The 12174-nt window shown below is 37.1% G+C and overlaps 1 protein-coding gene and 1 long non-coding RNA gene across 12 annotated transcripts in view; one reads left to right on the top strand and one right to left on the bottom strand.

Moving 5' to 3' along the window:
* Nucleotides 1-12174, top strand: part of sec63 (SEC63 homolog, protein translocation regulator) — a 109713-nt gene that overhangs the window by 46354 nt on the left and 51185 nt on the right. The window contains exons 4-6 of the mRNA XM_069887518.1: nucleotides 9620-9732; nucleotides 10598-10659; nucleotides 11835-11893. Coding sequence (XP_069743619.1) covers nucleotides 9620-9732; nucleotides 10598-10659; nucleotides 11835-11893 — 234 coding nt within the window. The remainder of the gene's footprint in view (nucleotides 1-9619; nucleotides 9733-10597; nucleotides 10660-11834; nucleotides 11894-12174) is intronic.
* Nucleotides 1-12174, bottom strand: part of LOC138737062 (uncharacterized) — an 81699-nt gene that overhangs the window by 22643 nt on the left and 46882 nt on the right. For 2 of the 11 annotated variants that reach the window (XR_011340739.1, XR_011340746.1), the window contains exon 3: nucleotides 1350-1408. The exons of 8 other annotated variants lie outside the window; for them this stretch is intronic. This is a non-coding gene — a long non-coding RNA (uncharacterized lncRNA). Of the gene's footprint in view, nucleotides 1-1349; nucleotides 1445-12174 lie in introns of all 11 variants that reach the window. One more of the 11 variants, XR_011340741.1, reaches the window with a different exon arrangement.

Raw genomic sequence — 12174 nt, 5'->3', positions numbered from 1 at the left:
CCTCAATTCCAGTTCTGTATTTGTGTTCCATTCTGTTCATTTTTTTTTTGAGGGTTAGGAAAGAAGAGCTCAGGAAATTGTCAGGATTGCGCAAGATGTCGTCCAGCAATCGTAAATAAAAATTCTTCATGACAACACAGAGGAGAATCTTGGCAGTCTAGAGGAACCGAAAGATCACTGTTACAAATTTAAGCCTAAGATTTTGGTATAGGGGCCTCAAATTTGCAAAAACATAGGATATTTATTTTTCAAACTATATGTAATTTTTTCCAAAGGAATACAACTTTGAATTTCAGCATGCCACCTTGAAATACCTAAAAATGTCTTTTTTTTTTTGGAAACTTTATTTAAAGATTTTATTACATGAATAAAACAAAAAAATTACATTTAAAGAAAAAATAAAAATGAAGTAATTATTGCAACACAACATTAATAACCTAACTTAAATCAATCTAACCACCCCCATATATACGACCACTAAAAAAAACTATATATAAAAAAACCCACCCTTTCCCCAAAATAAAGAGTGAAGAATTAATAAAGTTAGTAATATTATATATATATGTAAAAAAACATTCACAAACAAAAGAAAATAACAAGTAAAAATATTAATAAAAAGTTATCAAATCTAAAATATCACACATAAAACATATTTAAATCAGATTTAATTGCAAGTACTTAACAAATGGAGTCCACTTCAGCTTATAAAAAAATATCTTGAATTGAAAAAGATATCTTTTCCATAATTAAACAAGACTTCATCTCTAAATACCACCTATCTAAGGTTAGTATATTTCTATCTTTCCAAGTAAGCGCTATACATTTCTTAGCCACTGCTAAGGCTAAATAGATAAAAGAAATCTGATAATCATTTAAGCCTAAATCAATTAATGATTGCATATCAGGATCTAATACAACATAGATATTATATAAACTATTAAATATAGATTGAATACCTTTCCAAAACTGTTGCAATCGATCACAAAACCAAACTGTATGTAAAAAAGTATTAGCCGTCTGATCACAATCTACCTTACTTACTAAGACCAAACTTTTTTAATTTCTCTGGTGTTAAATATAATTGATGTATAAAATTATAATTAATCATCGCTAATCTAGCATTAATCAATTTCCGAATACTATTCTGACAAATTTCCATCCAAGCTTCTTCAGCTATTATAGAACCTAAATCTTTTTCCCATTTCAACTTATCTTTATCCCAATCTATCTTATTTTCATTTTCTTGTAAAATACAATATAAATCAGAAATATACCTCTTTTTTGGTATGGAAAGTACATATTTCTCAAAACTAGTTTCAGGCAATAAAAATCATATGTCGTCCACATACCTGTTCTCTCTCCTATTTTATTCAATTCTATTTTAACCCATGTCAAATTTCCGTCCTCCCTTCGATAAAAGAAGCAAGAAATCTCGTTTGAGCTGCTAAATAATAATTTTTAAAATTAGGAAGGTGTAGACTTCCCAATTCCTATTTCCATGTTAACTTCACTATTTTGCCTTTCCAGAGGAATTTCCTTACATATTTATTCAATTCTTGAAAAATCTTTGAGGTAATGTTTGAAAAAGATGATGTATTCTTGGAAATATATTCATCTTAATGCAATTAACCCTTTCACCAAAGTTGTAGGTAAATTCATCCATTAAAAAAAAATCTTCCTTGATCTTTTTAAGTAATAGTGAATAATTCAATTTGAATAGATTTTTCAAATTATTATCTGTACGGAAACCTAAATATTTAATACCCTCTTTTGGCCATTTAAACTGAGTATCCCTTTGTCATTGAGTATAATCATCTTCCATTACTGGCATAATTTCACTTTTATCCTAATTTATTTTGTAACCTGAAATTTTCCCATATTATTCCAATTGAACATGCAATTTTCGTAAAGATGTCTCAGGTTAAAACATTATCTGCAAATAAGCTAATTTTATGTTCTTCTTCATCTACCTTAAACCCCTTAATTTTCAAATCACTTTGAATTGTTTGAGCAAGAGGTTTAATTGTTAAAATAATCAAAGCTGGAGATAGAGGGCATCCTTGTCTACTTGATCTAGCTAATTGAAATAGTGTAGATATTTGCCCATTAGTTATTACCTTAGCTTTAGGATTATTAACACCTTAAACAAAAAAATCCCATTTCAATCTATCAAACACTTTTTCTCCACCTAAAGCCACTGCAACACTCAAATCAGCTCTTTTCTGGGCTAAATGAATTATACTAAGTAATCTAGCTACATTTTCGAACAACTGTCTCTTTTTTACAAAACTTGTTTGATCCATATTTATTAGGCAGTGTTGTGTATGCACTCACACAATTAAGACTCAGAAACATAATGCTTTCTCAACCTTTACTTCAAATAGACTAACATGGCTAGTGACACACAGGGCTATATATATATGGAAGGGTGACATCATGACATTGCTACCCCCCAACCCCCGCCCCCCCCATGCTGACTGGGCCCCTTCGAGTAAATAAGGTTACATCAGGCCCAGATCTACAAGTAGAATTAGAATACATCTCATGAGTAATTATAATTATAAAAGGGAAAGTATTTAATAATAATCAGGGCACATAGTCCTTAAAGCTTTCAGGTGGTCTTCTTTCTCTTTTGGACTGCCTTGGCGTGGTTTGTGGTGCTGGTCTTTGCTCAGGACCCATAAGATGGGTTGGCAGCGACTGCCCACCTTTGCTGACCTCCGGCAGCAACTGCCCATCTTTGCTGCCCTCTTGGCTGCGTGTCTCAGTTACTGGACTCCTCACTGGACTGCTTGGCTCTGCGACCGTTCCTGCCCTTTCCCCTCACTCGGCCTGAGGGGTGGGATCCACTTCCTTCAGTTCATGAGGCAGTCATGGAGCTTAGTGTCAGTCAGTGCTCGTAATTGGTCAATGTGTCGCTTCCACAATCTGTTCCCCACTAGAACAGAGTATGAGCAGGAGCCATGGGTCTTTACATTGTCTATAATCTTGTACCAGACTCTCTCGCCCACTTCCAATATTCTAGGTGATGTCTGTGGCGATGCTGTTTTTTGCAATCGGAGACCCAAATCTGGATGAACTGTGACAGCCTGGTCCGCAGGTTGCGGCCAAACATGAGTTCTGCTGGGGTGCATTTTGTAGTAGAATGCAGCGTGTTCCTATATCCCAATAGGAAATCTGCGATTTTGTGTGTACAAGAGGCATTTAGAAGTTTCATGGTTTTCATTGCTTTTTTGAATGTTTGCACAAAACATTCTGCCTCCCCATTAGTACTTGGGTGATAGGGTGTGGACAAAATATGTCTGATATTGTTGTCGCACATAATTTAAAAAAAAATGTTCTGATGTAAATTGAGACCACTACTGGCCATTTGGAGTGTGCGTCCATAGCTATTAGGAAAGTCTCACCCATGAATGGTCCAGTGAAGTCTACATGACACCGATGCCAGGGTTTGGATGGAAATTTCCATGGGTTAGATTAGGCTTGTGGTATTTTTGGCTGCATTGACTGACATACTTTGCATTCTCTTACTGTTGTTTCAATGTCTGTCTATGGAGGCCACCAGACATGCATCCGGACCCGTGCCTTCATTCATACCATTCCCGGATGGTTGTGGTGTAGTTCTGATAACATGGTAGTTTGTCATTTGGCTGGAATAATTGTATTCCCCATAGTAAACCTCCTTCTTCAACTGATAGTTCATGGTGGTGTGTGTGATAAGGTTTTAGATCTTCTGGAATGACTTCAGATTCGGGCCACCCATTAAGGATGAAGTATAGGATCTTGCTTAATGTTGCCTCTTTTCGGGTTTTCTTTGCGATCATCTGGGCTGTAATGGGCAGTTGTTGAAGTTGTTCTTGGTTGATGGATGCTTCCTCTGTTGTCCATTTAATAATTTCTTCTTGTTCTGTCTCGGGTAATGGCATGCGTGATAAGGTGTCTGCATGGCTGTTGAGTGTTCCTGGTTTGTTTCATATCATAAGTATACGTCGCTAGTAGCATGGCCCATCTTTGAATTCTGGCCGCAGCTAATATGATATACCTTTGTGTGGCCCTAGGATTAAACTAAGAGGCTATTGCCTGTGATCGGGGTGAATTTTTTTTCCGTAAAAATATTGGCGGAATTTTTTTTACACCAAAAATTATTGCCAATTCTTTTTCTAGTTAGACTGGTTTAATGTAATTTCTTGAAGATTAGTTATGTCCTCCTTGGTGAAGACAGAACTAAAGTAGTCATTCAGACAGTCTGCCATACCTTTGTTCCCGTTTCTGTTTGCAATGGACCCATATTTGTCTTAACCAACCTCTTTCTCTTAACCTTTACAGTTATTTTTTATGTTCCCTGTCAGCTTCCTCTCAATCTCTTTTACCTATCCAAATTAATTATTTTGTCTTCTTCTGCAGAACTTTGAATTTCTCCCAATCATCAGAAATTTTTTTGGCTAATTTATATGCTGCTTCTTTGGATTTGATACCCTTTCTGATTTCCCTTGTTAGCCACAGATGTGCTACCCTCCTTGATTTATTCTTTTTACAGACTGGGTGTACTTGATCTGTTGTACTTGCTCCAATCTATCCTTAAACGATTACCATTGCATTTCTACCGTTAGTCCTTTAAGTACCATTTGCCAATCTATTTTAGCCAATTTGCATCTCATACATCAAAGATACCTCTTTTCAAGTTCAGAACCTTTGTATCTGAATCAACTCTGTCACATTCCAATCTAATGAAGAATTACACCATATTGTGGTATTCTTGCCCAAGGGGTACTTCACAACAAGATCGTTAATTAACCCTTCTCCATTACTCAGTACCCAGTCTAGAATGGCTTGTTCCCTCGTCTGTTCCTTGACATGCTGATTTAGAAAACAATCCTGCATGCATTCTAAGAAATCCTCTTACTCCTTACCCATACCAATTTGTTCAAATCACCCAATCTACATAATTAGTCACCTGTTGTCCCTTTGTTGTACGTATTACCATTTTTCTTCCTAATGCCATCCCTAATCTCACTGCCGCTGTTAGGTGGCCTGTATACAATACCCACTAGTGTCTTCTGTCCCTTCGTGTTTCGCAGCTCTACCCACATCTATTCCACATCTTCCAAGCTAGTGTCTTTCCTTTCTATCGCATTCACCTCTTCCCTAACCAACAGTGCGACTCCACCTCCTTTTCCATTCCATCTATCCCTCCTGAATGTCGAGCTCTCAGTCATGGTCTCTCTGAAGCCATATCTCTGTGATCCCAACTATATCATAGTCATTAATAGCTATCTCCACATTCAATTCATCCACTTTATTACGAATGCTCCTTGCATTGAGACACAAGATCTTCAAACTTTAGCCATATTCTTATCCCTTTTACCATTATGTAAATAAGTATCTCTTTTTGATTTTCACCCCGGTCTTACCTGCCTGTCACTATTGCTTTTCACCTTGATATCTTTTGCATCTATTTTTTTTACACCCCTCTGACTCTCTGGACTGGTACCCATCCCCCTGCCACATGAGTTTAAACCTTCCCCATGAGTGCGAGCAAACAAACACCCAAAGACATTGGTCCTGGCCCTGCCCAGATGCAGACGTAATTGCGTTTGCTTGTGGTTAATGTTTATGAAGCACACGCTACTGGTTGCTCACCTTTTTCTGTGATTTGGGATAGTACTGCTCCTGGTCCCACTGGTGAAGCATCTATGGCTGGCGTAACTTCTTTACTAGGATAGTAGTAGATCAGCACCTTATTTGTTGATGTTAATAATTCATTTAGTTGATGAATTGTGTTTTGAGTTTCTGTGTTCTGTGATCTTTAGTAATTGGTTTAGTGGGCTGCATAGTGTAGACATATTAGGGATATGTTTTCGGTGAAAGGACTATAATTTTGATTTGTTGGTTGAGTATGGGGGCTTGCGAATGGCTTCTGTTCCTGCTGGATTCATTCGCACACCCTCGTTGACGATTGTGTTACTGAGGGGTGAATGAAGACGTATTTGTCCTTTGGTAATTGTATATTAGCCTGTTGTCGTCGGGTTAAAACCTTTTCAAGATTTTGTAAGTCTTCACTGTCGTTTCGGCCTGTGATGATGACATCATCTAACACCTAGTCCATGTAGTAATTCGTCCATTGTTGGTTGGAAAATCCCAGGTTCTGCTGATATTCCGTAAGGCGCGTGTGTAGGTGAATAGTCCCAGATGGGGATTGATTGTCACATATTCCCTTGATTTTTTTTTTTGTCCAATTCTATCTGTTGATATGCTTGTGACAAATCTAGTTTTGTGAATTTTTGCCCTCTGTTTAGTGCTTGGAACAATTCTTCTGCCTTGGGCATGGGGTGTTCGGGTATTTTGAGTGATTGATTGATGGTGATTTTGTAATTGCTGCAAATGCAAATTTCACTGTTTGCTTTTTGTACTGGTACGATGGGCGCTGCCCAATTGCTGTATTGGTTCTAATATGCCTTCATGCTTTAGTCTGTTTAATTCAGCCTCAATTTTCCATTTCATAGCAAATAGGACTGTTCTGGCTTTGAAGAATTTTGGTTCTGCATTATCTTTTAATTGCAGTTTGTCTTGAACACCTTTTATTTTGCCCTATTCTTGTTGGAAAACTATTGCGTGGTTGTTGAGGATTTGGTCGAGTTCTGGCTGGGAGGTGTCTGTGTGGTTTACATTTAGTATTGAACCAATTTCTAGCCAGTCTCGGGGAATGTGTTGTAGCCAGTTTCTTCAGGAAAGTGCTGGTCCCTGGGTATCTACAATGTAGAGAGAGAGTGTTTTTGGTTGCTGTTGTTTGTATTGTACTTGGACCAAACATTTTGCAAACACTTTGATTCTGTCTCCTGTACCAGATCTGAGAGTTATTTCAGTTGTTTTTACCGGGAGGCGTGGTAGCAAGCGTTCCTTTACATGTAACTGCATTAGAGACACCTCTGCCCCCGTATCTAATTCCATCTTCAGGGGTATTCGTTTATTTTTAGCTGTATAAAGATTACTGTATTTCCTTCGTTTATTCCTCAGATGTGTAATATCTCAGGAGCTGAAATTTCAGGAGCTTGAAGGTCAGCCGTTGGGCTGATATGGTTGCTAGGTTGTCTCTTTTTGCAATTATTTTGACTTTAACTGCTTGTTTATTTGCAGGCCATCTGTGCTTAACCAGACACTTAGCTTTGAGATGTCCTTCTGTTTTGCAGTGGCTGCATTCAGAATTTTTGAAGAAACAGTTTTCTGGTCGGTGGTTGTATTTCCCACAACGGAAGCATTGTTGGTGGGAAGACCTCCTGACCAGTAGGTCTGGTTGACCCACATCCAAGTTTTTATCTGCCATTTCAGAGCTGCAGGCAATATGTAATGTAACATCTTCATCCATCGCTAATAATTTTTGCTTTGCTTGGTGATTTTTGCCAGCCCCATCACTAATCTGTCTCACAGTGCCTGAGTTAGAAACTGCTTGAAATGACAGTGTTCCGCCAGTTTGCGTAACAATGCCAGGTATTCACTTACTATTTCTCCTGGTCCTTGACTCCTTTCATAGAATCATTGCCTTTCTGCCATAACTGGTGTTTTGGGGCTTAAATGATTCCTTGGAGCTGTGCATAATTCATTGAATATCTTTGTCCATGGATCCTACAAGGACAGCAAGGTCTTAAGGAGATCGAATGTTTTGCTGCCCATTATACTGAGGAAGAGGGCAAGTTTGTGTTTTACTGGACCTTCCACATATTGTGGGCTACAGTAGTAGTTAAACCATTCTTTTTAGTTATCCCAACTTATTTCAACTTCATTGAATTCCCCAAACTTTCCCTCCACCACCTTGATGCGCTTTCATCTTGATCTTTTGGCAGAAATTTGAAATTTGTTGGGGTTGTTAGGTTGTCGTTTTCTACCTTCTGTTGTTTTCTTTCTTACGGTTGGTGCATGAAGTATGTGTTGGGTCCGTTTCATTCCTCATTGCACTCACACAATTAAGACTTGGAGACGTGATGCTTTCTCATCCTTTACTTCTAATAGACTAACATGGCTACTGACGCACAGGGTTATATATATGGACATGGGCGTCATGATGTCTAGCAGAGGGTGGGCTTATGCCCAACAAGCAGCAATTTAGTCAATCGATTTGCCAAAATTTTCGCAACAATTTTATAATCCACATTTAATAATGAAATAGGTCTATAAGATGAGGGTTTTAAAGGTTCTCTATCCTTTACATGATAGAGGAATTAGGGGATATGGGGAGAAAGCAGGTAGGTGGAGTTAGGTCATAAATTAGATCAGCCATGATCATATTGAATGGCGGAGCAGGCTCGATGGGCCATTTTTGGCCTACTCCTGTTCCTACTTCCTATGTTCCTATGTTTTCAGGAATCACTGTAATTATTACCATCGAAAATGATTCTGAGAGAGTATGGGTTTCCATAGCCTGATCTAATACTTGCATAAATATCGGAATTAATAAATTTTTAAATCTTCAAGCGGAAATCCATCTTCTGCCAGAGAATTATTACTCTATAATTAACCCATAGCTTCCATCACCTCCTCCTCTGTAAAAGGAATATTCAACTCAGTCTGCTCTTCCAAACTTAAACCAGGCAACATTATCTGGGTGGTGGTGGAGGCTGGTACAATACAGAAATTTAAAATACTTTTGGACATGCATATTGATGTAAGAAAAATAGAGGGTTATGAAGCTGGGAAGGTGTCATTTTTTTTGAGCAGGTTTATAGATGCTGTCACAACATCGTGATCCAAAGAGCCTGTGCTCTGCTGTAATGTTCTATGTTCTTTTAAGTGCTTTTAAGTTTCTCCGTAGTCTATTCTGACATTCCTGTACTTATTGATCCTCCTTTCCTGAGTTTAAAAAAAAATGCTACCAGTTCTCTGGCCTCCTAATTTCTGGCAACTTTGAGCCTATTTTATCTAATATTAATTTCTCTTGTTAACCACAGATTGCTTTTACTTTTTCCTTGCCTTGGAGGAATGTCGTTCTATTGAATTTTATTCATTATTTCTATAAATATCTGTTCACTGTTTTACCTTTGTGTTCCTCAATGAAGTAGAACTAACTCTGATTTTTGTAGTGCATGGTTTAGCTTTTGTATTTACCTTCATAACCGTACTTTCAGAAAATTTGTTAAAGATGGAGATTTCTAAAATGTGATAAAACACCGGAAAAGTTGAAGATAATTTTAAAAATACCATCGCTCTTTGAAATGCTTGAAAATAATATAATGCATTCACTTGGAGCAGTGTTGGCTGACGTATGACAACCACCCAGAATACAGAAAGTTCTGAACTTTAAATGGTGTGGAATTTTGAAGGTTTCATGACCAGGCAGGTCTGATCTTCATTTAACTTCTTGTCCAGAAAGTAGACTTTGCAGTTTTGGCCACAGCGACTTGTCCACCATTAAACATTAATGTACAATAACTGTGTAGCTTGAAACAAAATTTGGGTAACCACAATTTTCATGTTTTGATCAAAATGGTTCTTTAACTTCAAATTGCAAAAAATCATCTATTGAATTATCTATCTCCAAAAAATCCAATAGACTATTTTTAGATTGAAATCCATTTTTCCATTCCTTTTCCAATGAGAAAATAATGTTTTTTTTTTGTTCCTAACCTAGGGAGCCTCTGTGGCAGAAATCAAAAAACAGTACCGGCAGTTGTCACTCAAACATCACCCTGATAAAGGAGGTGATGAAGTCCTGTTTATGAGAATTGCGAAAGCTTATGCTGCGTAAGTGGTATCTTCATTTATGAAATGGGAAATTAAATGGAATGCATCATGGCACTTGCCTAGCCCTAATGTAAGGTTTTTGAATCTTTGCTTGTGGTGCCAGATAGACAGCACTTAACTGGCCAGTATCCTTAAGAAGGTAATACCTTGAGTCTCTTGCAGATCAGAACACGTACCTTATGGATCATAATTTATGAATTATAGATGTGCTTAATTCTGTTTCGCTCTAATTTTGGCCTGCTGTGAGTTGCTAAACCATTATGAAAGCACAGCATCAAAGCTAATTTGCTCATTGGCTCGATACACATTAAAGTTCTTTATAAAAGTTGTTTTTCTTGACAAAAGCAATTTTAAATGTTTATCTTGCTGTTTAACTTTGTTATTTATGACATTATTAGTACCCCCTCCATAAATCTTCGTCCGCGAAGCCAAGCCAAAGAAGAGCACACACTACTTTTGTAGCAACGATATAATATCAAAGAATAAGACACATAATCCTTGGGTTTAACCAATAGTTGTTTTCTCCTTTGAAGTTTGATTTGGACTGCATTGTTCATGATCAAAAATGATTTACTACTGATAAAAATTTCATGTTGTTGAAATGTTAAATTAGATTTTCTTTTAAATAAAATAAAATGATTGGGACATTGAAACACTAAATAGTTTTATAAAATTTCAACTTGAACCTTTATTTATCATTGTATAGTTTTAATGAATATATTCTATTGACTATCACTTTAAAAGAATTGACATTTTAAATTAATCTTTAAATTAATTGTAACCCAAAATTTACTATAGCTGTTTTTGCTTTATTTTGGAGTGTTAATAAATTCAGATTTTAATATTACAGCTAATTCTCTTTCAGTTTAACCGATGAAGAGTCTCGTAAAAATTGGGAAGAATATGGTAATCCAGATGGCCCACAAGGTATTTTGCCACCTTAATTTTTTTTTAACTGGGAATTCATCTTTAGAAAATTCATTTCATTCTACCCTTTTTAGAAATTTTACTGGCCATTTCCAGCCCAGAGTTAGGAACTTTCCAAAAACTGACTACTTCGTATCATTTATGAAGGTGTGGTACATGACACTCGCCAATCAGGCATTCAAAAAAAATATTTTTATGCTCTTCGAGATATCACTTTGGAAAAAGAGTTCTTGAAACTGGTAAACCAGGTTTAGAATTAGGATGCTCAAAAGCATATTGAGTTTCCCACTGTCGCCCAAAAACATTGATTCTCTCATCTGTGAAGAGCACCAGCTTAATGACTGTATACCTAATTTTCAATTTATTATAATTTTTCAACTCAAGATTTCCATTACTTCTGTTGTGAGTCTACCCGTTGTTAACGGGAGAGAAAAGAACCATATATTTTTAGTGTCTTGACTGATCCCAAATATTTCAGCCATGATTGTCATTTAACTTTAAGCTATTACAGTAGGTTAAATGCAGTTGTGTAGAGTTTCTACCATATAGATTTTTGAATCTTTTGTAATGTGACTGATGTGGATAGAATAGATCCATGGGTCTCAGCAATCAACCCTGCTGAGGGTTGATTAAGGTCTGAACTCAGCCCAGCCTGGAGAGTCTTTTATGATACCAAGCCAGCAAGCTCTTGTCTCTATTGAGAAATCTCTGGGCTAAAGTGAGATAGAACAGTTTCTACAACATCTACATTATGTGAGAAGCTTGGGCTGTCTGTCAACAAATGGAACTCATGCTTACTGTAGTTAACAATGGCCCACAATGTCTGGCCAGGGTACAGACATTAGCCCTGCATTCCAGTGCTGAGCCACCACACTGTCTGCCCCAGTTCTCAGAGGCAGATTCTCTACAATGTTTCAGTGGTTCACTAATCATTTCACTGCTGCTGGAACATCAGTAGAGAGCTGAGATTCCTTGCGGGGGTGGGGCAGGGATTTGCACTATGTTCTTGGCTCAAGTTGGATGTCAGTACATCTCTGTACATTTAATTGATACCTGATTCTATTAGCAGTCTGTAATTGCGAACATATCTGATATGCTAAATGAGGTACTTTTACGCACCATGCTCTGATCACATATGTTTCATTGCATGAGTAAATGAGTTTTTTTTGTTTCAGCTACAACTTTTGGTATAGCCCTTCCTTCATGGATTGTAGATCAGAAGAACTCCATGTTGGTATGTTCGAATGCAAGACTTGAATTTTCCATTTGTAAAGTGTTGATTTGAACAAATAATAAATCTTTGCAGAATTTAGCGCCAATAAGATTGTACTACTAGACACATTTCCTTTTCTACTTTCTGTATTTCAGAAGAGCTATTCCCTTTGTAACTCCCAGGTCCATCTTTTTCCCCCTAACTACTCTGCCTGTGTTATGGTATTTCTTATACAGCATCTGTCCATTCACATCTTCCCTTCCCACATTCCAGGAGCCCAAGCAATTTTTCCATGTGAAGCA

This window comes from Narcine bancroftii, chromosome 6 (genome assembly GCF_036971445.1).
Source record: "Narcine bancroftii isolate sNarBan1 chromosome 6, sNarBan1.hap1, whole genome shotgun sequence".
Classification (NCBI taxonomy): Eukaryota; Metazoa; Chordata; class Chondrichthyes; order Torpediniformes; family Narcinidae; genus Narcine; species Narcine bancroftii.
The sequence above is the reverse complement of the archived record's forward strand: the minus strand, read 5'-3'. Positions and strand labels throughout refer to the sequence as shown.